Source organism: Salvelinus alpinus, chromosome 3 (genome assembly GCF_045679555.1).
Source record: "Salvelinus alpinus chromosome 3, SLU_Salpinus.1, whole genome shotgun sequence".
NCBI lineage: Eukaryota > Metazoa > Chordata > Actinopteri > Salmoniformes > Salmonidae > Salvelinus > Salvelinus alpinus.
Genome location: NC_092088.1, coordinates 59,523,646 through 59,551,502, shown reverse-complemented (window position 1 = coordinate 59,551,502; position 27,857 = coordinate 59,523,646). Strand labels below are relative to the sequence as shown.

At 42.7% G+C, this 27,857-nt stretch overlaps 1 protein-coding gene across 1 annotated transcript; it reads right to left on the bottom strand.

The window, feature by feature from the left end:
- Positions 1–9,043: 9,043 nt before the first annotated feature.
- LOC139571048 (small COPII coat GTPase SAR1A-like) lies at positions 9,044–27,701 on the bottom strand. The gene is made up of 7 exons (XM_071393530.1): positions 27,623–27,701; positions 16,311–16,383; positions 15,629–15,748; positions 14,631–14,696; positions 14,400–14,503; positions 9,826–9,957; positions 9,044–9,293 (listed from the first exon to the last, which is right to left on the bottom strand). Exons 2-7 carry the CDS (start codon positions 16,366–16,368, stop codon positions 9,177–9,179), a joined length of 597 nt encoding a protein of 198 aa, XP_071249631.1. The 5' UTR covers positions 16,369–16,383; positions 27,623–27,701; the 3' UTR covers positions 9,044–9,176.
- Between the last annotated feature and the right edge of the window lie 156 nt (positions 27,702–27,857).

Here is a 27,857-nt window from a genome sequence, read left to right as displayed (position 1 = left end):
TCTTCTGTGGAGATGGGAGAACCTTCCGGAAGGACATCCATCTCTGCAGCATTCCACCAATCAGGCCTTTATGGTAGAGTGGCTAGACGGAAGCCACTCCTAAGTAAAAGGTACATGACAGCCTGCTTGAAGTTTGTACAAAAGCACCTAAAAAACTATCAGACCGTGAGAAACAAGATTCTCTGGTCTGATGAAACCAAGACTGAACTCTTTGGCCTGAATGCCAAGCGTCACGTCTGGAGGAAACCTGGCACCATCCCTATGGTGAAGCATGGTGGTGGTGGCAGCATCATGCTGTGGGGGTGTTTTTCAGCGGCAGGGATTAGTCAGGATCGAGGCAAAGATGAACGGAGCAAAGTACAGAGAGATCCTTGATGAAAACCTGCTAGAGCGCTCAGGACCTCAGACTGGAGCTAAGGTTCACCTTCCAACAGGACAACGACCCTAAGCAGACAGCCAAGACAGCGCAGGAGTGGCTTCGGGACAAGTCTCTGAATGTCCTTGAGTGGCACAGCCAGAGCTCGGACTTGAACCCGATCAAACATCTCTGGAGAGACCTGAAAATAGCTGTGCAACAACGCTCTCCATCCAACCTGACAAAGCTTGAGAAGATCTGCAGAGAAGAATGGGAGAAACTCCCCAAATACAGTTGTGCCAAGCTTGTAGCGTCATACCCAAGAAGACTCAATGCTGTAATCACTGCCAAAGGTGCTTCAACAAAGTACTGAGTGAAGGGTCGCAATATTTTTGTAAATGTAATATTTCCATTTTTTATTTTATACCTTTGCAAAAATGTCTAAAAACCTGTTTTTGTTTTGTCATTATGGGGTATTGTGTGTAGATTGATGAGGGGAAAAAATGATTTAAAACATTTTAGAATAAGGCTGTAACGTAACAAAATGTGGAAAAAGTCAAGGGGTCTGAATACTTTCCGAAGGCACTGTACATATTCAAATATACAGATCTGCAGAATAAACTCGAAAAATAGCATTTAGGTATCATAATGACATGTAAGAAATGTTGGCGCATTTAATTACACAGTAGGGAGACGATGGATTGATGGAGTACAGGACATCACCCACCACAGCATGAAACCTATAGGGAGGAAAAAACTACTTTAAGAGTGATGGAACTTCCCTTTGATCGGTATAATGTTGTGTGCACTACTTTCGTCTTCATGATGGTCTTCATGCTGGTATGGAATAAATGTTACTTTATGTTATGCACCGGGTTTCTCTTTTATATAGCAGCTGATATATAAAAGAGAAATCCAGGGCATAAAATAAAGTGGAACTTGAACCAACAACCCTGTAGTACATCTGTCACGCCCTGACCTGAGATATCTCTGTTTTCTTTATATTTTGGTTAGGTCAGGGTGTGACTAGGGTGGATTACGCTAGTTTTTGTATTGTCTAGGGGTTTTGTATGTCCAGGGTTTTGTAGGTCTAGGTATTTGTATGTTTATGGTGGCCTGATATGGTTCCCAATCAGAGGCAGCTGTTTATCGTTGTCTCTGATTGGGGATCATATTTTGGTAGCCATTTCCCCTTTGGTGTTTGTGGGTTCTTATTCTATGTTTAGTTGCCTGTCTGCACTATTCATATAGCTTCATGTTTCGTTCGTTTTGTTGTTTTGTTAGTTTGTTCAGTGTTCTTTCTTTAATATAAGAAGAATGTACCTATACCACGCTGCACCTTGGTCCGATCTTTATGACGAACGTGACAGAAGAACCCAACAAAAATGGAGCGTGTTCAGGAGGACCTGGGAGGAGATTTTGGATGGAGCAGGACCCTGGACGCAGGCTGGGGAGTATCGCCTTCCGAAGGAGGAAATAGAGGCAGCGAAAGCGGAACGGCGATATTACGAGGAGTTATACCAACGAAGTAGGCCATAGAAACCCCAATAATTTTTGGGGGGGAGGTACATGGAGCAGTCGGCGGAGCCGAGGAGCGAACCAGAGCCAGTCAGGGAGTCGTATGAGGAGTTCGACGCAAGATTCCGGAGAGAGGTGCTAGCATTGAGAGGGCTGCAGAGCGGGCGTGCTGAGGTGTGTGTCATCAGCCCGGTGTCACATGTACCGGTCCCACGCATCAGGTCTCCAGTGCGCATTCATAGCCCAGTGCGTCCTGTGCTAGCTTCCCGCACTTGCCGGGCTGGAGTGAGCATCCAGTCAGGAAGGGTGGTGCTTCCTCTCCGCACTCGTCCTGAGGTGCGTGTCATCAGCTCGGGGCCACCTGTACCGGTCCCACGCATCAGGTCTCCAGTGCGCCTCCACAGTCCAGGACGTCCTGTGCCTCCTCTCCGCACTCGCCCTGAGGTGCGTGTCCTCAGCCCGGTACCACCTGTACCGGTCCCACGCATCAGGTCTCCAGTGCGCCTCCACAGTCCAGGATGTCCTGTGCCTCCTCTCCGCACTCGCCCTGAGGTGCGTGTCCTCAGCCCGGTACCACAAGTTCCGGCACCACGCATCAGGCCTCCAGTACGCCTCCACAGTCCAGTACGTCTGGTGCCTCCTCTCCGCACTCGCCCTGAGGTGCGTGTCATCAGCCCGGTACCACCAGTTCCGGCACCATGCATCAGGCCTCCAGTGCGCTTCCACAGTCCAGTACGGCCTGTGCCTCTTCCCCGCACTCGCCCTGAGGTGCGTGTCATCAGCCCGGTACCACCAGTTCCGGCACCATGCATCAGGCCTCCAGTGCGCTTTCACAGTCCAGTACGGCCTGTGCCTCTTCCCCGCACTCGCCCTGAGGTGTGTGTCCTCAGCCCGGTACCACCAGTTCCGGCACCACGCATCAGGCTTCCAGTGCGCTTCCACAGTCTAGAGCTTCCGTCGACAGTTCCCAGTCCAGAGCTTCCGGCGACAGTTCCCAGTCCAGAGCTTCCGGCGACAGTTCCCAGTCCAGAGCTTCCGGCGACAGTACCCAGTCCAGAGCTTCCGGCGACATTTCACAGTCCGGAACCTCCAACGACGGGCCACAGTCCGGAACCTCCAACGACGGGCCACAGTTCGGAACCTCCTACGACGGGCCACAGTCCGGAACCTCCAACGACGGGCCACAGTCCGGAACCTCCAACGACGGGCCACAGTCCGGAGCCTCCAGCGACGATCCCCAGTCCGGAGCCTCCAGCGACGATCCCCAGTCCAGAGCCTCCAGCGACGGTCCCCAGTCCAGAGCCTCCAGCGACGATCCCCAGTCCAGAGCCTCCAGCGACGGTCCCCAGTCCGGAGCCTCCAGCGACGATCCCCAGTCCAGAGCCTCCAGCGACGGTCCCCAGTCCGGGGTCTCCAGCGACGGTCCCCAGTCCGGGGTCCCCAGTCCGGGGTCTCCAGCGACGGTCCCCAGTCCGGGGTCTCCAGAGACGGTTCCCAGTCCGGGGCCTCCGGAGATGATCCGCAGTCCAGAACCTCCGGTGATGATCCACGTTCTGGCTCTACAAATGCGGAGGGATCAGCGTAAAGAGGGGGGGCGGCGTCCAGAACCAGAGCCGCCACCAAGGGTAGATTCCCACCCAGACCCTCCCCTAAGGTTCAGGTTTGCAGCCGGGAGTCCGCACCTTTGGGGGGGGGGGTACTGTCACGCCCTGACCTGAGATATCTCTGTTTTCTTTATATTTTGGTTAGGTCAGGGTGTGACTAGGGTGGATTACGCTAGTTTTTGTATTCTAGGGGTTTTGTATTGTCTTGGGTTTTTGTTTGTTTTGTTGTTTTGTTAGTTTGTTCAGCGTTCTTTCTTTAATAAAATAATAATGTACTAATACCACGCTGCACCTTGGTCCGATCTTTATGACGAACGTGACAACATCTCTTGTACCATGAAGGCCAAGACCTCTTGGCTGTTGCACTACACTTGGGTCGTTCCACGAAATGAGTGCCTTTTGCGTCCCTTTGATATTTTAAGTAGAAATTGTCCACAAATTTTGAATTTTAAAAGCCTGTTAAATGAAACGAAGTGTCATTTAATATAGACCACATGGACAATTCAATAAATCCGATTTTTTTATATGAATAAAGACTTGCTAAAGTGCACAGACGGTATTACAGGGTGCGTTCTCCGAGCATGCGCAGAACAGCTGGCAGGCATATTTACGGTCCTTTTCAACAACTCCTTGTCCCAGTTGGTAATTCCCATGTCTTAAGCTGACCACCATCATTCCTGTTCCAAAGAACTCTAAGGCTTCATGCCACAATGACTACCGGCCTGTAGCACTCCCATCTGTAATCATGAAGTGTTTTGAGAGGCTGGTTATGGCACATAACTCCATCATCCCATACACCCTAGACCCATTCCAATTTGCATACCGACAGTGGTGGAAAAAGTACACAATTGTTATACTTCAGTAAAAGTAAAGATACCTTTTAATAGAAAATGACTCAAGTAATTTCACATTATTTACAAAAAGGATAAAAGGTACCCACTATCTACTGCACTCTCAGATATTGTGTGTCTGTCAAACAAAGCCTATTATATTTAGTACCACACAAGTACTCTCATAAACTCGGCAAAAAAAGAAACATCCTCTCATTGTCAACTGCGTTTCTTTTCAGCAAACTTAACATGTGTAAATATTTGTATGAACATAACAAGATTCAACAACTGAGACATAAACTGAACAAGTTCCACAGACATGTGACTAACAGAAATTGAATAATGTGTCCCTGAACAAAGGGGGGGGGGGGGGGGGTCAAAGTCAAAGGTAACAGTCAGTATCTGGTGTGGCCACCAGCTGCATTAAGTACTGCAGTGCATCTCCTCATAGACTGCACCAGATTTGCCAGTTCTTGCTGTGAAATGTTACCCCACACTTCCACCAAGGCACCTGCAAGTTCCCGGACATTTCTGGGGGGAATGGCCCTAGCCCTCACCCTCCGATCCAACAGGTCCCAGACGTGCTCAATGGGATTGAGATCCGGTCTTGCAGGAAATCACGCACAGAACGAGCAGTATGGCTGGTAGCATTGTCAAGCTGGAGGGTCATGTAATGATGAGCTGGCAGGAAGGGTACCACAAGAGGGAGGAGGATGTCTTCCCTGTAACGCACAGCATTGAGGTTGCCTGCAATGACAACAAGCTCAGTCTGATGATGCTGTGACACACCGCCCCAGACCATGACGGACCCTCCACCTCCAAATCGATCCCGCTCCAGAGTACAGGCGTCGATGTAACGCTCATTCCTTCGACGATAAACGCGAATCCGACCATCACCCCTGGTGAGACAAAACCACAACTCGTCAGTGAAGAGCACTTTTTTCCAGTCCTGTCTGGTCCAGCGACGATGGGTTTGTGCCCATAGGCGACGTTGTTGCCGGTGATGTCTGGTGAGGACCTGCCTTACAACAGGCCTACAAGCCCTCAGTCCAGCCTCTCTCAGCCTATTGCGGACAGTCTGAGCACTGATTGTGCATTCCTGGTGTAACTCGGGCAGTTGTTGTTGCCATCCTGTACCTGTCCCGCAGGTGTGATGTTCGTATGTACCGATCCTGTGCAGGTGTTGTTACACGTGGTCTGCCACTGCGAGGACGATCAGCTGTCCGTCCTGTCTCCCTGTAGCGCTGTCTTAGGCGTCTCACAGTATGGACATTGCAATTTATTGCCCTGGCCACATCTGCAGTCCTCATCCCTCCTTGCAGCATGCCTAAGGCACGTTCACGCAGATGAGCAGGGACCCTGGGCATCTTTCTTTTGGTGTTTTTCAGAGTCAGTAGAAAGGCCTCTTTAGTGTCCTAAGTTTTCATAACTGTGACCTTAATTGCCTACTGTCTGTAAGCTGTTAGTGTCTTAACGACCGTTCCACAGGTGCATGCTCATTAATGGTTCGTTGAACAAGCATGGGAAACAGTGTTTAAACCCTTTACAATAAAGATCTGTGAAGTTATTTGGATTTTACAAATTATCTTTGAAAGACGGTCCTGAAAAAGGGACATTTCTTTTTTTGCTGAGTTTATTATAGCTATGAGCAGCCAATAGTCACCAAGTACTTATTTTACAGTAACAAAAACCATTTATACAGTTGGTAGACTATAGGAAATTGCATACATTATCTGTAACCTACAACGTTGTGATAAAACCCTGGTATTACAAAATACTGCACTTTTGTATTAAACAATAATTTATAAATAAAAAGTGTTAATGCACTTGTAGTCACATTCATGTCATCGGTTGGTAGTGAAACAACTTGAATTTATCAATACAAAAACAGTCATTTATGAGAAAACAACAACTTTGTCCTCGTTGGTAAAACGAGTCTGGTATGTAACTATTTCTAATGGTCAAATAACCTCAAATAGCATGTCTTGAGGGGTGCTGCTATATTAAGGAGTGAGACCATAGTATTACATATAGAACAGAATAATAGGATATCTATATATTCTTGAAGGAAGCGGAATTCTACTGGAATAGCCATGTAATAAAACATCAATTATCATCTGCATAGATTCCATGTCTTGATTTGTACAGTAAAATACATTTAGGGCACCAATGCTTTCCTTTTATAATATGCATTTGAAAAGAGAAATGCTTAGAATAAATGTAAGGGTGTAGGCGCCTATATGCTTTGGCAGTTATAGAAAAAAGTATTTGGCCTGGTTGGTATAGCAGACCTAGCTTAATTACAATTTTAAATCATTTAAAATACTTCCGCTGTGCTTGTTTGAGCTTGTATGTTGCAATAGAACCAACAGAAAAGTCCCAGAAGTACAAACCTGGCAATCCAGGCAGGCTAAAGAAAAAGCTAAAAGTATTTGAAAGATTTCTAAAAGTATGTGAACCCAGGCCTGGTATGTAGTAAAGTTGAAGTCGGAAGTTTACATACATCTTAGCCAAATACATTTAAACTCAGTTTATCACAACTCCTGACATTTAATCAGAGTAAAAATTCCCTGTCTTAAGTCAGTTAGGATCACCACTTTATTTTAAGAATGTGAAATGTCAGAATAATAGTAGAGAGAACAATTTACTTCAGCTTTTATTTCTTTCATCACATTCCCAGTGTGTCAGAAGTTTACATACACTCAATTAGTATTTGGTAGCATTGCCTTCAAATTGTTTAACTTGGGTCAACCGTTTCAGGTAGCCTTCCACAAGCTTTCCACAATACGTTGGGTGAATGTTGGCCCATTCCTCCTGACAGAGCTGGTGTAGCTGAGTCAGGTTTGTAGGCCTCCGTGCTTGCACACGCTTTTCAGTTCTGCCCACAAATGTTCTATAGGTTGAGGTCAGGGCTTTGTGATGGCCACTCCAATACCTTGACTTTGTTGTCCTTAAGCCATTTGGCCACAAGTTTGGAAGTATGCTTGGGGTCATTGTCCATTTGGAAGACCCATTTGTGACCAAGCTTTAACTTCCTGACTGATGTCTTGATGTTGCTTCAATATATCCACATAATTTTCCTCCCTCATGATGCCATCTATTTTGTGAAGTACACCAGTCCCTCCTGCAACAAAGCACCCCCACAACATGATGCTGCCACCCCCGTGCTTCACGGTTGGGATGGTGGTCTTCGGCTTGCGAGCCTCCCCCTTTTTCCTCCAAACATAACGATGGTCATTATGGCCAAACAGTTCTATTTTTGTTTCATCAGACCAGAGGACATTTCTCCAAAAAGTACGATCTTTGTCCCCATGTGCAGTTGCAAACCGTAGCCAGGCTTTTTTTTACGGCGGTTTTGGAGCAGTGGCTTCTTCCTTGCAGAGCGGAAGTCGATATAGGACTCGTTTTACAGTGGATATAGATACTTTTGTACCAGTTTCCTCCAGCATCTTCACAAGGTCCTTTGCTGTTGTTCTGGGATTGATTTGCACTTTTCGCACCAAAGTACGTTCATCTCTAGGAGACAGAACGCATCTCCTTCCTGAGTGGTATGACGGCTGCATGGTCCCATGGTGTTTATACTTGCGTACTATTGTTTGTACAGATGAACGTGGTACCTTCAGGCGTTTGGAAATTCCTCCCAAGGATGAACAAGACTTGTGGAGGTCTACCATTTTTTTCTGGGGTCTTGGCTGATTTCTTTTGATTTTCCAATGATGTCAAGCAAAGAGGCACTGAGTTTGAAGGTAGGCCTTGAAATACATCCACAGGTACACCTCCAATTGACTCAAATGATGTCAAGTAGCCTATCAGAAGCTTCTAAAGCCATGACATCATTTTCTGGAATTTTCCAAGTTGTTTAAAGGAACAGTACACTTAGTGTATGTAAACTTCTGACCCACTGGAATTGTGATACAGTGAATTATAAGTGAAATAATCTGTCTGTAAACAATTGCTGGAAAAATTACTTGTGTCATGCACAAAGTAGATGTCCTAACCAACTTGCCAAAACTATAGTTTGTTAACAAGAAATTTGTGGAGTGGTTGAAGAACGAGTTTTTATGACTCCAACCTTAAGTGTATGTAAACCTCCGACTTCAAATGTACGTGGAAGGAGAGAGCAGCAATGTCGAAAAGACACAAACGCGGAACTGTTACACCAATAACCCCTCTGAAATCCAATGCCAGCGACTTAAAAATAAACCAGGGTTATGAACTGGTTCAAAGCGATGACATGTCCCTGTAACTTCATCATAAGTGGGAGGGGAAATAATACTGTAATAATAAAACTGTTTGACTGACATCATGTGAGGTATGATTCAAAATGCACACCACCACAGTACTTTCAGAAAGTAACAGATAATTATTGAAAATGACGCAACGTGTAAACTACACAATATTGGGTTTGCAGGTTTTGAAGTTTGAATTCACTACATAGGGCTCAGACTATAAAATGGTGTACCAATTATTCATAGATTTTACTATTCTACTATCAAACAATTACTAATCCTGCATATTTCAACACTGTTTGAACCCAAAGAAATATGTCCAAAACACAAAGAGTATAAATACTGTATCAATAAAAATATATTTTTCTTAGAAATATATTTACTTATTGAGGTCACACTTTGTCAAACGTAAAAATTACAATAAATATAGCACGCTAGCAGTTAATAGCTTTTCCAGCGGGTAGATTCGTGAGGCATGTCCTCTTATGTACTTGGCTGACCTGAACTTGTTACACATCCATCATAGTTGCTTGAACCATGCTGGAAATGACCATTTTATTTTGAAATAATCTAGCCCACCCAGTAAGGTTTGGGTTGGCTGTATAGTGTGAATCTAGTATGAGAAATAGTGATGGATCGATCAGTCAATGTACTGTGAGAGCCAGCGGAAACCGTCTCCGTATCCCTGCCTCTTCAGAACACTACACATGAAGATCTCCATGGGCCTCAGGTTCAGCTCCTTCAGTGACACATTTCCCTGAGGAGAGAAACACATAGGCAGAAGAGACAAGTAAAGATTACCCTCCATTCCAACCTTTTCCTTTGCATTGGAGTCAATGTGAGACTACAGAGTTACCATAATAAACTACTACAATGAAGTGGATCCTAACTGTACTCTAAATCAGTCATTTGTCATCTAGTCATTGTCAATACTAGACCCAATTGCCTAGCTCTGTAGTAGTGTTCTCACAATACCAGTATTGCAATACTATGATACCAGATTTACTTGGCAACTAGGAAATTACAAAGCAGACTTAACTCTATGGTCCTTCAAAAACCGATTAAAAAACGTATGGAAAATAGTGTCGATTGTATGCTTTCAAAATAAACCAAATGTGACAACATAATGCTGTTTTTTTCAACATTAGGACTGCTTTATGTTTTGTTTCTTTTTCTTCTTTACTTCCTAGTATGATGGTACTGGTACTATCTGATGTCAGTTGCTCTGGAGGCTGCTGCTCTAGAGGGTAAATGATGTTGTGTGCATTCAACAGTAAGCCCCTCCTCACCTTTCCGGTAGTGTGTCCAATGAGTCCGAACATCCCTCGGAGTGCGTCTTCACTGATTGCCTCTTGACGGTCGATCTTATTCCCGAGGATAAGTACAGGCACGTTGTAGATGGTCTCATCTGTTAACAGCGCCTGGAGAGGGAGAATGTAGAGGGCCAGTTAAACCTCTAAAGGTTCTACTAAGGTAACATATGATATTGTTTAAAGATGGTCATACCATGGATCCTTTAGCCATTTCAGTTGGAATTTTAGGACCCCTTTAGGTATAAAACTAATTATAAAAAAATATCCTATAAAGTATTTACATTTGGCCTTTACTACTATTGCCCTTAGAAACGCATTGAATAACACATGCGTAAATGGCAAAAAAGACAGTCAAAAAAGAAATACAAGGAATAAGCTGTCTGTCCTATATCTAGGAGATATAAGAAAGCTCACAAATAGTTGTTGTTTTAGATACATATTTAACCGCTTATTTTTGTTGGCCCAAAACTACCTCCATTAATTTGTATTGGTTACCTTGAGACCAGTTCTGTGACACTTGTGGGGTTCGTGTTCGTGAGAGTCTCATCTTTCCATAGAGTGGTCATATTAGTTAGTAGGCCAAACCTTTCAGACGCTACAGACGTTTTCGTGACGAGACCGATTTTCGGGATGTCTCCTGGTATGACAAACAGCTCTGTAATGCTGCCACTTTCCACCGCAGATGCGGAAGGGCGACATAGGCGGATGCAGTGGATTGGGACGCAGCCCATGCAACTGATATCTAGCTTAAAGACGCACTATGCAGAAATCGCTCCGACATTTCCTGGTTGCTAAAATAGTAATAGTTCGCTTAATTTCAGTTTATGTGACAAAACAAACAAGTATAGTCTGGAGAATCATTGTACCATTTAAATGGCTGTGAAATACATTTTCCATAACCAAAAATATAGTATTTTCAGCTGTTTGAAGCTGGTGTACAAAACCGAAAGTAAAAGACTCAAAAGCTAAACCCCAAAAAACTGGAAGCATAGAAATACTCTAAGAATGGTGCCGGAGGGGATGACCAACTGATGACTAACTCCTAACCAACTGTGCTATTTTGTTATTTTTTTCACGTTTGTTTCACGTTTGTAACTTTGTTTTATACTTATTTTGTGCATAATGTTGCTGCTACCGTCTCTTATGACCGAAAATAACTTCTGGACATCAGAACAGCAATTACTCACCTCGAACTGGAAGAAGACTTTTTCTTTAACGAGTCTGACGCAAAAGATATCCTGCTTTCTCGGGAACGGGCCCAAATCCCCGTCATTTGCGTGAAGAAAAGACGGAGAAAAAGGGGGTGGAGGTAAGGCTGCCTTCTGAGAATTTGTAGGCGAGTGAGTAAACCTCCACTACCATCTGTTCTATTGGCCAACGTGCAATCATTGGAAAAGAAAATGGATGATATACGATCAAGACTATCCTGCCAACGGGATATGAAAAACTGTAATATCTTATGTTTCACGAGTTGTGGCTGAACAACAACACGGATAATATAGAGCTGGCGGGATTTTCCATGTATCGGCAGGACAGAGCAGCTACGTCTGGCAAGACGAGGGGCGGGGGTGTGTGTCTATTTGTCAACAGCTGGTGCACGATGTCTAATATTAAAGAAGTCTCAAGGTATTGCTCGCCTGAGGTAGAGTACCTTATGATAAGCTGTAGACCACACTATATACCAAGAGAGTTCTCATCTATATTTTATTCGTAGCTGTCTATTTACCACCACTAAGACAGCACTCAACCAGCTGTACAAGGCCACAAGCAAACAAGAAAATGCTTATCCAAAAGTGGCGCTCCTAGTGGCCGGGGACTTTAATGCAGGCAAACTTAAATCCGTTTTACCTCATTTCTACCAGCATGTCACATGTGCAACCAGAGGAGAAAAAAAAAACTCTAGACCACCTTTGCGCCACACACAAAGATGCATACAAAGCTCTACCTCGCCCTCCATTTGGCAAATCTGACCATAATTCTATCCTCCTGATTCCTGCTTACAAGCAAAAACTAAAGCAAGAAGTACCAGTGACTCGCTCAATACGGAAGTGGTCAGATGACGCGGATGTTACGCTACAGGACTGTTTTGCTAGCACAGACTGGAAAATGGTCCGGGATTCATCCAATGGCATTGAGGTGTATACCACCTCAGTCATCGGCTTCATCAATAAGCGCATCGACAACGACGTAGTCATCCCCACAGTGACCATACGTACATATCCCAACCAGAAGCCATGGATTACAAGCAACATCCGCATCGAGCTAAAGGCTGTTTATGTAATGCGGATGTTGCTTGTAATCCATGGCTTCTGGTTGGGATATGTACGTACGGTCACTGTGGGGACGACGTCGTCGATGCACTTATTGATGAAGCCGATGACCGCTAAGCCCTCAGACGAACCATCAAACAGGCAAAGCGTCAATACAGGATTAAGATTGAATCCTATTACACCGGCTCTGACACTCGTCGGATGTGGCAGGGCTTGAAAACTGCTACGGAGTACAAAGGGAAACCCAGCTGCGAGCTGCCAAGTGACACGAGCCTACCAGACGAGCTAAATGCCTTTATGCAACACTGAAGCATGCATGAGAGCACCAGCTGTTCTGGACGACTGTGTGATAACGCTCTTAGTAGCCGATGTGCGCAAGACCTTTAAACAGGTCAACATTCACAAAGCCGCAGGGCCAGACGGATTACCAGGACGTGTACTCAAAGTCAACTGGCAAGTGTCTTCACTGACATTTTCAACCTCTCCTTGACCGAGTCTATAATACCTACATGTTTCAAGCATACCACCATAGTCCCTGTGCCCAAGAAAGCAAAGGTAACCTGCCTAAATTATTACCGCCCCGTAGCACTCACATCGGTAGCCATGAAGTGCTTTGAAAGTCTGGTGATCAACACCATCATCCCAGATACCCTAGACCCACTCCAATTTGCATATCGCCCCAACATATCCACAGATGATGCAACCTCTATTGCCCTCCACACTGCCCTTTCCCACCTGGACAAAAGGAACACCTATGTGGGAATGCTGTTCATGGACTACAGCTCAGCGTTCAACACCATAGTGCCCACTAAGCTAAGGACCCTGGGACTAAAAACCTCCCTCTGCAACTGGATCCTGGACTTCCTGACGGGCCGCCCGCAGGTGGTAAGGGTAGGCAACAACACGTCTGCCACGCTGATCCTCAACACTGGAGCCCCTCAGGGGTGAATGCTTAGTCCCGTCCTGTACTCCCTGTTCACCCACGACTGCATGGCCAAACACGACTCCAACACCATCATTACGTTTGCTGACGACAACAGTGGTAGGCCTGATTAGCAACAACGATGAGACAGCCTATAAGAGGAGGTCAGAGACCTGGCAGTGTGGTGCCAGGACAACAACCTCTCCCTCAATGTGAGCAAGACAAAGGAGTGATCGTGGACTACAGGAAAAGGCGGGCCGAACAGGCCCCCATTAACATTGACGGGGCTGTAGTGGACCGGGTCGAGAGTTTCAAGTTCCTTGGTGTTCACATCACCAACGAACTATCATGGTCCAAACACACCAAGACAGTCGTGAAGAGGGCACTATACCTTTTCCACCCCAGCAGACTGAAAATATTTGGCATGGGTTCCCAGATCCTCAAAGTTTTGCAGCTGCACCATCGAGAGCATCCTGACAGGTTGCATCACCGTCTGGTATGGCAACTGCTCAGCATCTGACCGTAAGGCAGTGGTAGTGGCTTCCTGCCATCCAGGACCTATATACTAGGCGGTGTCAGAGGAAAGCCCAAAAAATTGTCAAAGACTCCAGTCACCCAAGTCATAGACGATTCTCTCTGATACCCCACAGCAAGCGGTACCGGAGTGCCAAGTCTAGGACCAAATGGCTCCTTAACAGCTTCTACCACCAAGCCATAAGACTGCTGAACAATTAATCAAATGGCCACCCGGACTATTTACATTGACACATCCCCCATTTGTGGCTACTCGCTGTTTATTATCTATGCATAGTCACTTTACCTTTACCTACATGTACAAATTACCTCGACTAACCTGTACTTCCTGTATATAGTCTTGTTATTGTTATTTAAATTGCGTAACTTTTTTTCATTTTTTTCTTCCTTTAATAACTGCATTGTTGGTCAAGGGCTTGTAAGTAAGCATTTCACGGTAGTCAGCGCATGTGACAAATAAAGTTTGATTTGATTTGAAATAGCGCACATAGAACAGATCTACCGTGTCTTAGACTTGTTTTCAACGAGTGACAAATCTATAACTCAAATTTCTATGTGACTTTTTTTCGGGGGTCGCCCAAAAAGTTATTGCAGCTTTTAAACTGATAGATTTCGATCAGGATTTTTGTATTATGTTCATTAAGTTGATGCATGGGTGCGTCAATAGACTCTTAAGGATTAATGCCCTGCTCATCAGTGAAAAGCAATGGTGTATTGATTAGCATTTAGCCATACAATAACTACTGGGTGTAAGATACTGTATACTGCTTATTTACTACGACTATTTATTTTCTTTGTAGAATTGTGTTGGGGGGGGGGCTTACATCCAGTTCAATTTTGGCTTCTTGTAGTCTCTCATGGTCTGCACAATCCACCAGGTAGACTATACCATTTATAGCTGGGAGGTAGTTCTTCCAGATTCTTCTGGCTGTGAGTGAAAATCAAAGCAGTTTCATTGATCACAAGTGACTTGTCACTGCCACTTAAGCCTTAGTATCACCTGAAGATTTCAAGACTTAACCATAAATGAACCAAGTTTGAGTTCTAATGTGTACCTTGTGTGTGACCACCAAGATCAAATGTTGTGAATGTCATCCCAGCAATGGTTAACTCTTCTGATGCTGTGGGACAGAGGCAGACAAATAGACTACTTTAGGAACACCAGACAAAGGTCATTCAATGAGAGCACTTAAAAGAGAACGATGGACAGCCATAGGTAAGCCATAGGTAAACTCTACTCAGCAAACTGGATGCAGTTTATCACAGTGCCATCCGTTTTGTTACTAAAGCACCTTATACGACCCACCACTGCGACCTGTATGCCCTAGTCGGCTGGCCCTCGCTACATGTTCGTCGTCAGACCCACTGGCTCCAGGTCATCTACAAGGCTATGCTAGGTAAAGTGCCGCCTTATCTCAGTTCACTGGTCACGATGGCTACACCCACCCGTAGCACGCGCTCCAGCAGGTGTATCTCACTGATCATCCCTAAAGCCAAAACCTAATTTGGACGCCTTTCCTTCCAGTTCTCTGCTGCCTGCGACTGGAACGAATTGCAAAAATCTCTGAAGTTGGAGACTTTTATCTCCCTCAACAACTTTAAACATCTGCTATCCGAGCAGCTAACTGATCGCTGCAGCTGTACATAGTCCATCGGTATATAGCCCACCCAATTTACCCACCTCACCCCCCATACTGCTTTTATTTATTTACTTTTGCACACCAGTATCTCTACTTGCACATGATCATCTGATGATTTATCACTCCAGTGTTAATCTGCTAAATTGTAATTATTCGATTTATTGCCTACCTCCTCATGCCTTTTGCACACATTGTATATAGATTCTCTTTTTTTCTACCATGTTATTGACTTGTTTATTGTTTACTCCATGTGTAACTCTGTGTTGTTGTCTGTTCACACTGCTATGCTTTAACTTGGCCAGGTCGCAGTTGCAAATGAGAACTTGTTCTCAACTAGCCTACCTGGTTAAATAAAGGTGAAAAAAAGAAAGAAAAAAAAAGTAAGCAAGATGTCTGAACCTCCTTTGCCTTACTGGGATGTAGTGTTGGCACATGCTGTCCCAGTCGGTCATCTCTGAGCATGTGCAGTAGTGTTGTTTTTCCAGCATTGTCCAAACCAAGGAACACCAGCTTCCCAGACTTCTTATACAAACCTGGAGGGAGATACAAGCGAAGAGACAGTCTATTTACCATCAAATTTAATGTAGGAAAATATGATGCTGACAATACGACATGGGATTGAATACCTGATTTGACCATAATATGATTAGGTTAGGAATGTGCTTAAGAAAGAAAACACAGTTATTGGTACAGCATGAGTCAAACGCTACAGATACACTCAGAAATAATGTTGATCACTCTTCAGTAAGTAATTCATCTTTCTTCAGTAGTTAGTTTTAATGATTGAATGGTTTAAATTGTATTATAAACTGGGTGGTTCGAGCCCTGAATGCTGATGGGCTGACAGCCGTGGTATATCAGACTGTATACCATGGGTATGACAAAACATTTATTTTTACTGCTCTAATTACGTTGGTAACCAGTTTATAATAGCAATAAGGCACCTCAGGGCTTTGTGATTTATGGCCAATATACTACGGCTAAGGGTTGTATCCAGGCACTCCCTGTTGCGTCATGCGTAAGAACAGCCCTTAGCCGTGGTAGATTGGCCAAATACCACACCTCCTCTAGCCTTATAGCTTAAATGCACTGTACCTAGTAACTGCAGCACACCACTGAGGCCTCTGTAGATCCAGTTAAATATAAACGACATGTCTGTTATCTTCACCTGAAACAGAACGGTTAAATAACAAACAGTCACTTACAGTGTTAATGAAAATCCTGACGGTACTTACCTCTTAACTATACTCAGCTTCATTCATTAGAGGACAGACAAGGGCCAACTACAACTCTGCCACGCAAGAGAAAGTTAGACATAATGCTTCTACACATTGCTTCTGGCTCTACCCATTTCTATACCCATATACTAAACATTATTTGTGAAAGAGCAAGTAAAGTGCTGGCCCCAAGTGTCACGCCCTGACCATAGTAAGCTGTTTTTTCTCTGTGTTGGTTGGGGCGTGATAGTGACTAGGGTAGGTCATCTAGGGTTTTTGTATGTCTATGTTGGCCGGATATGGTTCCTAATCAGAGACAGCTGTTTATCGTTGTCTCTGATTGGGGATCATATTTAGGTAGCCATTTCCCTTTTGTGTTTGTGGGATCTTGACTATGTTTAGTTGCCTGTCTGCACTATTTTGTATAGCTTCACGTTTCGTTTGTGCTTTATTGTTTTGGTGAGTTTTCAGTTTATAAAAAATATGTGGAACTCTACTCACGCTGCGCCTCTCACTCATACAATGATCGTGACACCAAGTTTCCCAGACATTTTCCATATGCATCGAATTTCTCTCAAATTTTGTGCACAAATGTGTTTACATCCCTATTAGTGAACATTTCTTCTTTGCCAAGATAATCCATCCACCTGACAGGTGTGGTATATCAAGAAGCTGATTAAACAGCATGACACAGGTGCACCTAGTGCTGGGGCCACTAAAATGTGCAGTTGTCACACAACACAATGCCACAGATGTCTCAAGTTTTGAGGGACCGTGCAATTGGCATGCTGACTGCAGGAATGTCCACCAGAACTGTTGCCAGATATAGAAATGAACATTGAATTATCATAAGACGCCTCCAACATCGTTTTAGAGAATTTGGCAGTACCGCCAACTGGCCTTATAACCGCAGACCACATGTAACCATGCCAGCCCAGGACCTCCACATCCGGCTTCTATGGGCAGGCATAAGCTATGGACAACGAACACAATTGGCAATTTGAATGCACAGAGATACCGTGACGAGATCCTGGAGGCCCATTGTCATGCCGTTCAGCCGCTGCCATCACCTCATGTTTCAGCATGATAATGCACGGCCCCATGTCGCAAGGATCTGTACACAATTTCTGGAAACTTGAAAACGTCCCAGTTCTTCCATGGCCTGCGTTCTTACCAGACATGTCACCCATTGAGCATGTTTGGGATGCTCTGGATCGCTGTGTACGACAGCGTGTTCCAGTTCCCGCCAATATCCAGCAACTTCGAACAGCCATTGAAAAGTAGTGGGACAACATTCCACAGAACACAATCAACAGCCTGATCAACTCTACGTGAAGGAGATGTGTCGCGCTGCATGAGGCAAATGGTGGTCACACCAGATACTGACTGGTTTTATGATCCACGCCCACATTTTTTATTTTTATTATCAACAGATGCATATCTGCATTCCCAGTCATGTGAAATCCATAGATTAGGGCCTAATGAATGTATTTCAATTGACTGATTTCCTGAACTGTAACTCCATAAAATATTTGAAATTGTTGCATGTTGCATTTATATTTTTGTTCAGTGAAATAACAAAACTAACAAATTAGAGGTGATACAATTTGTTTATCAACGAAACATGACGAAATAAAAATACAGAAATAGTCAATTGAAATAATAACAGCTAAATCACAAATCACACAGCGCAATAGACTTAGTCACACCTATATAACCTCCAATAGAGCCCCACAGTGGAGGTGTCATAATACCCATAAAACCTAGCGGTCAAACAAGGACATGGTTCCAATCATTTTTCCACCATTAATTTATTCATTTTAGACACACTTAAAATAAGTGCTGTGTTTCCTTGTAGGTTTACCCTAGCATGACGTTTTGATAACCATATAAATCGCTCTAGAACAAGGTTACTTTTATCAATATTAGAGGTTGACCGATTATGATTTTTCAATACCGATTATTGGAGGACCAAAAAAAAGACGATACCGATTAATCGGCTTTTTAAAATGTTATATATATATACATATATATATATACAGTATATATCTTTGTAATAATGACAATTACAACAATACTGAATGAACACTTTTATTTGAACTTAAAATAATACATAAATAAATTTAATTTAGTCTCAAATAAATAATGAAACATGTTCAATTTGGTTTAAATAATGCAAAAACACAGTGTTGGAGAAGAAAGTAAAAGTGCAATATGTGCCATGTAAAAAAGCTAACGTTTAAGTTCCTTGCTCAGAACATGAGAACATATGAAAGCTGGTGGTTCCTTTTAACATGAGTCTTCAATATTCCCAGTTAAGAAGTTTTAGGTTGTAGTTATTATAGGAATTCTAGGACTATTTCTCTCTATACCATTTGTATTTCATATACCTTTTGACTATTGGATGTTCTTATAGGCAATATAGTATTGCCAACCTAATCTCGGGAGTTAATAGGCTTGAAGTCATAAACAGCGCTGTGCTTCAAGCATTGCAAAGAGCTGCTGGCAAACGCAGGAAAGTGCTGTTTGAATGAACGCTTACGAGCCTGCTGCTGCCTACCACCGCTCAGTCAGACTGCTCTATCAAATATCAAATCATAGATGTAATTATAATATAATTAACACACAAAAATACGAGCCTTTGGTCATTAATATGGTCAAATCCGAAAACTATAATTTCGAAAACAAAATGTTTATTCTTTCAGGGAAATATGGAACCGTTTCAGATTTTATCAAACGGGTGGCAACCCTAAGTCTAAATATTGCTGTTACATTGCACAACCTTCAATGTTATGTCATAATTATGTACAATTCGGGCAAATGAATTACGGTCTTAGTTAGGAAGAAATGGTCTTCACAGTTCCCAACGAGCCAGGCAGCCCAAACTGCTGCATATACCCTGACTCTGCTTGCACAGAACACAAGAGAAGTGACACAATTTCCCTAGTTAATATTGCCTGCTAACATGGATTTCTTTGAACTAAATATGCAGGTTTCAAAATATATACTTGTGTATTGATTTTAAGAAAGGCATTGATGTTTATGGTTAGGTACATTGGTGCAACGATTGTGCTTTTTTCGCGAATGCGCTTTTGTTAAATCATCACCCATTTGGCGGAGTAGGCTGTGATTCGATGATAAATTAACAGGCACCGCATTGATTATATGCAACGCAGGACAAGCTAGTTAAACTAGTAATATCATCAACCATGTGTAGTTAACTAGTGATTATGTTAAGATTGATTGTTTTTTATAAGATAAGTTTAATGCTAGCTAGCAACTTACCTTGGCTCCTTGCTGCACTCGCGTAACAGGTGGTCAGCCTGCCACACAGTCTCCTCGTGGATTGCAATGTAATCGGCCATAATCGGCGTCCAAAAATGCTGATTACCAATTGTTATGAAAACTTGAAATCGGCCCTAATTAATCGGCCATGACCGCTAATCAATATATTCAGCTATTTACTCAGATTCTAAAATGCTAATTAGCATCAAAGTAGACATCATGCAAGACTACAAATCTGCAGTTCCTGCACTTCATCTCTAGCTGACACCTTTGCTAACAGGTAGTGTCAATTTAAAACTTGCACAAGACAGCTCACAGAATTGTAAATTTAAAGAAATGTAGCCAATTTATTAACTGCTAAATGTTGCTAACATTAGATAGTTAATCCAGAGATTCTTACATTTGCCTCGATTTGGTTTGCTCATCCAGATCATCATGGCATTTGTAGTTTTTTATGATAGCCACATTAGCATTTCATTTTTGGGGTGGAAAATACAGGTGAACATATTGTTAAGTCACCTTGTCCTAGAGAGATTTGCACGTATATCAAAACGTCATGCCAGGGTAAGCCTACACAAAACACAGACCTTATTTTATGGTGGAAAAACCGCTAGGTTTCATGGGTATTTCGAACAATGTTCCCTCAAATTTTTTGGGCACTGAGCAGATTTCAGGTCCGCTGAGAGCAAATTTCAATGACTTGTGAAATTTCTGTGCAACTTCCAGCATGTGTTTACTGTGACCACTGAGGCTGAACCCACTTTAAGTTAGTTTTAAGTGGCCATGTAGGCTACTGTGGCTATTTGATCATAATGTACGCCTACCATCAAAAACTATGGAGAAAATGCATCCCATTACATTTTAACATGGAAATAGCTGTTCTACCATTCAGCCTACAGTAGCAGCCAATGTGTGGTGTTCAATGTAGGCCTATATACCATGAGACTTTTGAAGAAAAAAAACAACACTTTACAAAATAAAATGCATTATTTTCTAGCCACCGTGCTTCTACACCTGCCTTGCTGTTTGGGGTTTTAGGCTGGGTTTCTGTACAGCACTTTGAGATATCAGCTGATGTAAGAAGGGCTATATAAATACATTTGATTTGATTTATTATTCCCATTCTATTATTAAAGAGAATCAGACAAATTTTATTGGCAAATTATATTTGATTCGCTTTTCAAAGAGGTCTAGAAATGTATACGTTTTGTGCTCTTGTAGGAAGCAATCACAGCCCTATTGCTGACTACAAATGATCTATAACTGGGCTAATATCTCACTAACTAGCAAAGGACATGAACAAAATGTGCACACGTAGCTACATACATCACTTTGATCTCAAATCAAGCTCATCTACTCACGACCGCTCATTCTGTAAACACAGTCTCTGTAGAGTAAGGGCTGAGTAGTGCATGTCAACTCAATAGAATCCTACTCCGATGCGTTCTGACAACAACAAAATCTCTTGCATAGTTCATTTTGTATCGGTATGTTGCATTGAAAGTGGCTAATATTGCATTGATGCTTTCTGGTAAGTTTTGATTACAATACTGTGTGGGGTAAATATATTTTATATGACATACATAATTTTTTTGTTAACTACTAAATAGGAACCTACAGCAAAGTGTGTTTAAATCATTTCTAACTTGTTAACAATTTCTGCTGGTTAGTTTTTGCTACCATGTGGGTTTAGCTTGCTTGAGCCTGCTAACTGAGTGTTAATTCACCTGTTTCCATACATGTTTCATTTTAAAATATGTATCTTACAAAGGAGTTGTTTAATCTAACTGTTTAAATATTTATCTGTACATGTAATTGTATTTGATTTTTAAACATTTCTTTGTACAATTTTTACATGAAAATGCCACAGGCACTATCTGATGTGTGGAGACATTTCACTGCAGCTAATGTAGAAGGAAAAGCTGTGTACATTTACAAATATTGTGCCAAATCCCTCTATTCGAGATGAAAATGATGAATCAGACACCTTATCGATAGCAACAGCTCATGGTCCTCCTGGAATCAGAAGTTTTTTTGACTCAATGGAGGAACGTAGTCAGGGAAATGCTGATGAATGTCTTGCTCGAGCTGTGTATGCAACTGGTTCACCTCTGATGCTCACAGGCAATGTGTATTGGAAGAGATTTCTGAATGTTCTTTGCCCAGCATACACCCCCTCCAACCAGACATGCTTAATCTACTCATTTGCTGGATGCAGAGTTCAACAGAGTTCAAGTGAAGGTCAAGCAAATCATAGAGAAAGCAGACTGTATTGCAATCATCTCTGATGGGTGGTCGAATGTTCGTGGGCAAGGAATAATTAACTACATCATCTCCACCCCTCAACCAGTATTCTACAAGAGCACAGACACAAGGTACAACAGACACACAGGTCTCTACATTGCAGATGAGCTGAAGGCAGTCATCAATGACCTTGGACCACAGAAGGTATTTGCACTGGTGACAGACAATGCTGCAAACATGAAGGCTGCTTGGTCTAAAGTGGAGGAGTCCTACCCTCACATCACACCCATTGGCTGTGCTGCTCATGCATTGAATCTGCTCCTCAAGGACATCATGGCACTGTAAACAATGGATACACTCTACAAGAGAGCCAAGAAAATGGTTAGGTATGTGAAGGGTCATCAAGTTATAGCTGCAATCTACCTCACCAAGCAAAGTGAGAAGAATAAGAGCACCACATTGAAGCTGCCCAGCAACACCTGTTGGGTGGAGTTGTCATCATGTTTGACAGTCTCCTTGAGAGGAAGGACTCTCTCCAAGAAATGGCCATATCACAGTCTGCCGATATGGACAGCCCCATCAAGAGGATCCTCCTGGATTATGTATTTTGGGAGAGTGGTAAGCAGCCTGAAACTCCTGAACCCTATAGCAGTAGCCATTGCACGGATTGAGGGAGACAATGCCATCCTGTCTGATGTTGGAGGTTGGAAAGTGACAGTGAAGATGAGGCCTCCGAGTCTGATGTTCAAGAGGGGGACATTGCGGAGGTCTAGGGAGAAGTAATGGAAGCCTGAGAGGGAGACAACCAAAGCTTTAGTTTCTAGACTATCATTTTACAGATGTATGTTGAAAACGTTTTTGGGAGATGCGATGGATCATTGGGGATCATTCAATATTCCCTTTCTTTTGTTGTTCAGTGAAATCCTCCCATGTGAAGAGTCAACTCATTTAATTAAAGTTCAATTTGTAACTAATTGTTTAAAATATATATATATTGGAAGGATTTAACAATTTGCAATTATGTGTACTTATGATAAGGTATCAGTTTTATGTTTCTGTCTCCATATGATATGGTAAATATATCCAATGAAAAAAAACATCTACATTTAAATGGTATTAATATTAATTAGCATATTCCCACGTAAAGTTTCCACCTCTGAATATTCCTCAAAATGTGCAACCCTAGTAACATAAACTCACGTAAACTCGTACATCGCCTTGGTCCATACAATTGCCCTTATTTTAGCGCCCCAAAAACGTAATACTTCCAGATCAACTGTAATGTCAATAACATTGTAAAGCACAATTTCTCCCCTTTCCAACAGAATCAACTACATGACCTAAACACTGCCCATTTCTGCATAATTCAAGCAGGCAATGAGCCCCGTCGGGTCTTTTTAAAAATGGCGGTTGGGGAAGCGAAACTAATGCGTGATAGTGAGAAGGAGAGATGTCGTGTGGGAAAATTGCTTTTTTTTCACTCGATCTGTCCAACTTATCACCTTATCGCCTCTAAAATGTAAATAAAACACTATAAAGAGTTTATATAATGTGTCATTACATACCTATTTGAAGGTTTGTGTCGAATTTGAATCGGGTTTTTAGGGCGGTGCTAAAGTGATCTTAGAAGTAAACAGCGGCTTTGAGAATGATGATCGCATGCAATGATGACGAAAAAAATGACTAGGTATCCCCCCTTACCCCGTCACTGTCCATTTCTTGTTTTTAAAGGATGAGAGAAGTGCTACACCTGGTGGAGAGATTGTAAGACAGAAATAGTTGCTTTATGCTTGCTGTACTTTACGACATGACACCCCACGATGTAACGGAGGGTCCGTTTTTTCAACTTTTCTCCAATACTATAGAGCCATTACCATGTCGATCAACGCTTGAATAGAAACCTAGTTCACACCCCCGATTTTGAGGTCAACACAGTCGCTACAGTCCCATTAGTTTTCTTTGTAGCCTCGTTTGAATGTTGCGGTTGAGCACATTTGTACGGAATGGTGTGAAGGATGGTTTTGTTCTCTTTTTAACAAAAATATATGCCTTATAGAAATAGGACATGTTAATCACAAAACATAGCTTGAATGCAGAAAAGCTGTTGTTAATCTAGGGTGTCGACTGTGCAAACCAGAAGGTTGAGACAAGATGGAAAAATGCTGAATAACAAGAAAACAGGAACTGAGGAATGTGTAGCCACCGACAACTCAGCTCAAACTTCACAACAAACACTTCCGGATATCTGGATCCTGTGTGCTGTGAGGCTGGGACCAGCCTGGGCATCACCGATAGGCTAGCAAGTTTAAACCACGCTAAGCCTCTACTGTGACAGGCCAACTCTAAAGTTGGAACTACCTCTGTCACAGTATAAAAGAGGATGTCTGTACTATTTCAGTCAGTTCTCTGCTTTACCCTGCGTGGTGATACAGTGAACCCGTATATACGAAAATTGCATTTACCATTTATCGCTTATGTTAAATAAAAAATACTTAAAGTATATTCGGTGACTCTGAATCACATTTTATCCTGATACCAGATTCGATTGACGCAAACTTTTACAATGGGGTGAGTTTACGTTAGTGGCACCTTTCCTAATAGTATAGGGTGAAAAATTACAAATAACTCACTGTATGCAGCCCCTCAGATTACGTGGTTAATAGCAATGGAGCATCCACCCGCAATACATCCCAATACCTATGACAGGTTAGGCCTCTTACCCCAAGGCAGTAGTAATTTAAAAATAGTTCTGCTTTAAAATAATGAAAATATATTGCCAGTTTTAGGCAACACAACAGGCACAATTTCACAGAATAACCTACTGTAACCTACCTCAGGTGCAAGGTTAGCCTAGCTTGAAGACACTATATCAGATATCCCAATAACAAACAAAAATAACGAACGACACCCGTTAGTTACTGTGTTAATTGGGTCTGTATGAGGGCTAATATAAGTAGTCTGCAACGTTGTCACGGTAATATTATTCTCCTTTGATTGGCTAATTAGGCCTAAATGTTCAGTATTAAGTGTCCCTTCTTATCCTTGCACTACTATGTAATGTCAAACAACTGAAAAGTCCCCAACTTTAGATGTCCTCTTCTTTCAGGTCATAAACAGAAAGTGCAATTACTTCCACGGGAATCTTTTATAACTAAATCACTTCAACTCACGGTAACAATTATTTGATGTCCATCACTCCAGTGGGTAACGTTAGACAGCTAGCATCACTCTGGCGAAAATGACAGTCATTCGGTGGTATGGAACAATCCTCTTCCAGAACTAGCACGTCCTCTTTCTCCAACAATACTCAGACGTAAGGTACTTTCTGAATTCGGCTCCTTTCTACTCGTTATCGTTCTTTCTCTCCTCCTTTTACAACACACTTGCCTGCGCACTCCCTCGCGTCATCTCTCCCGGGGACCTTTTTAGAACAGGCGTTGTGCGAAAATCTCCCCCCTGTCAGAATTCTCCCCCCTTCGCGTTCTTCATTGCTGCGACTTGCTTGCTAGTTGACACTTCTGCTCTTCACTCCGTTGTACATTTAGCCTACATTTCACTGATCTTAGTAGCAGAAAGCATTTTTGTCTGCAGTTTTCAGTAGCAGAAAGCATTTTTGTCTGCAGTTTTCGGTTTGGCTATTTGTTTCAAGTGTATGGGGCGGTTATAGCTTGTATGACGCCCTGGGCGAACCCCCCCTTCAGCGCCCGCCCTCCCACCCGCACCCGGGGGACAAGATGTTGCGCTGGACAGCTGCCCATGTCGCCCGTACCTAAATCCGCTACTGATTTGTATTAGTCTATAAATAAATCTCTTTGCCAAAATTCGTCATCTCTCCCATGTCTTATTCGACAAGTATTTTTGAAAGTGTAAGATAATTCAGCCATAGTTGTTCTGAAATGTTTATTGCTTGTCAACATTTTACTCCCTCTATGTTTACACATACATTAATTATTAATTTCGGTTGCCTATCCGGACGTGAAGTTTGTTCTATAGAAACTATTTGACTCTAACCACATAATTAAGGAAATTAGAAGGGAGGGGGGGAATTCTGGCAGGGGGGAGATTTTCGGCACAACAGCGGCGGTGATGTCACCTGGCTCACAATAGTCTTGGAAAGCCATATTCCTAGACTCCGCCACATGAGCAGACATTTAAATAATTTTATTTTTCTGGGCTGATGGTGCCTGCATATCTGAAGGTCAGTCTGCCTCTCAACATCCCTCCACTCTCCCTTTCCTCCACTGACACTGACCAAAAAGGGCCACCATCTTCCAGCTGATGGCGACACTCGAGTCACATGGCATTATTTCTGCAACATGCACAAATTCATGTTACTCCTATGAACAGAGAAAGTGAAATATTCCTTGACAAACTCCCCAAGCCACTAATAATAACACAAGCCACTTTCCTACACACTCATTGCTGCTGCAGTGCTTGTTGTTTCGCTGGGTGGAAATAGGAAGAACACACATTTTATGGCTTATAAAAGTGTTGACAGTGCTGAGTAAGAACTTAAACATGAACTCGCTAATAAAAACAGCATCTCTTTGCTGTATTTTGTTGACAGTCTCTGCATTGTGCATGGTTATCTTAGGCTTGTGTGCAGCTTCTCAGCCATGGAAACCCATTTCATGAAGCTCCTGAGGAACAGTTCGTGTCCAGAGGCAGTTTGGAACTCAGTAGTGAGTGTTGCAACCGAGGACTGACCATTTTTACATGCTTCAGCACTCAGTGGTCCCATTCTGTGAGCTTGTGTGGCATACCACTTTGTGGTTGTGTTTGTCTATGAAGATTGCATGGCTGTGTGCTCGATTTTATACACCTGTCAGCAACAGATGTGGCTGAAATAGCCTAATCCACTAATTTGATGGGGTGTCCACATACATTTGTATATATAGTGCAGGTAGACAACTGTCACCCATTCACACTTCACACTAACTGGGAGCTGGCTTACTGATCATAGCAGTCAGACTGTCCATAAAAATAGTCCAGCAAGAACAAATTGTGGCTACAGATGACATTTGATACCTCTGGGGCAGCCATGACTGACTGATACACACGTCACATTCTTGATAGTGTCTACTAACTTACTGTGTGAATATCATGACAGTGACCTTAAGGAATGCAACAACTAATTCTAGAGTTTACCTATATCTGCCCGGCTATGATAAAATTCAAGGTTATTGGAGTTAGATTTGTTATTGACTACAGATATACAATGGACAATATAATATCATAGCTACATTGTATATAGACTTATTTTTCACTGTATTATTGACTGTATGTTTGTTTTACTCCATGTGTAACTATGTGTTGTTGTATGTGTCGAACTGCTTTGCTTTATCTTGGCCAGGTCGCAATTGTAAATGAGAACGTGTTCTCAATTTGCCTACCTGGTTAAATAAAGGTGAAATAAAAAATAAAAAAATAGGACTACTGTTGTTGACACCATATAGAAATCCAGTCTGGAAGCAGGTGACTGTAAACTTGCAACATCAGCGTTGCTGGAATAAACATCAGTGTAAACAAGCCGAGGCAGAAAAGGTCGCAAAACAACCCACTCCAATTGATCAAACTCAAAACATACTGGCCTGATTTTCTGATAAACAAGTGTGTAATGTTGATTTTCATGGAACTGATGGCAAAAATTTGATCATTTACCTTGTGTCCGTGGCTCTAACACTCCGTCCCGTTACTTTTGGTCAAGGCTTTTTTCCCGTGAATGACTGGTCCAAAAATAATTTGACAGTTTACCGGAACTGCGTAACAACTGCTATTGGGACAGGCGTCACGTCAAATTACGATCCTATACCTTTATAATTTGATTTTCTAAGACAAGGAACTCAGAATCTCACATCAAAACAAAGTTTATATATTTTTCAAATCTAAAAATACA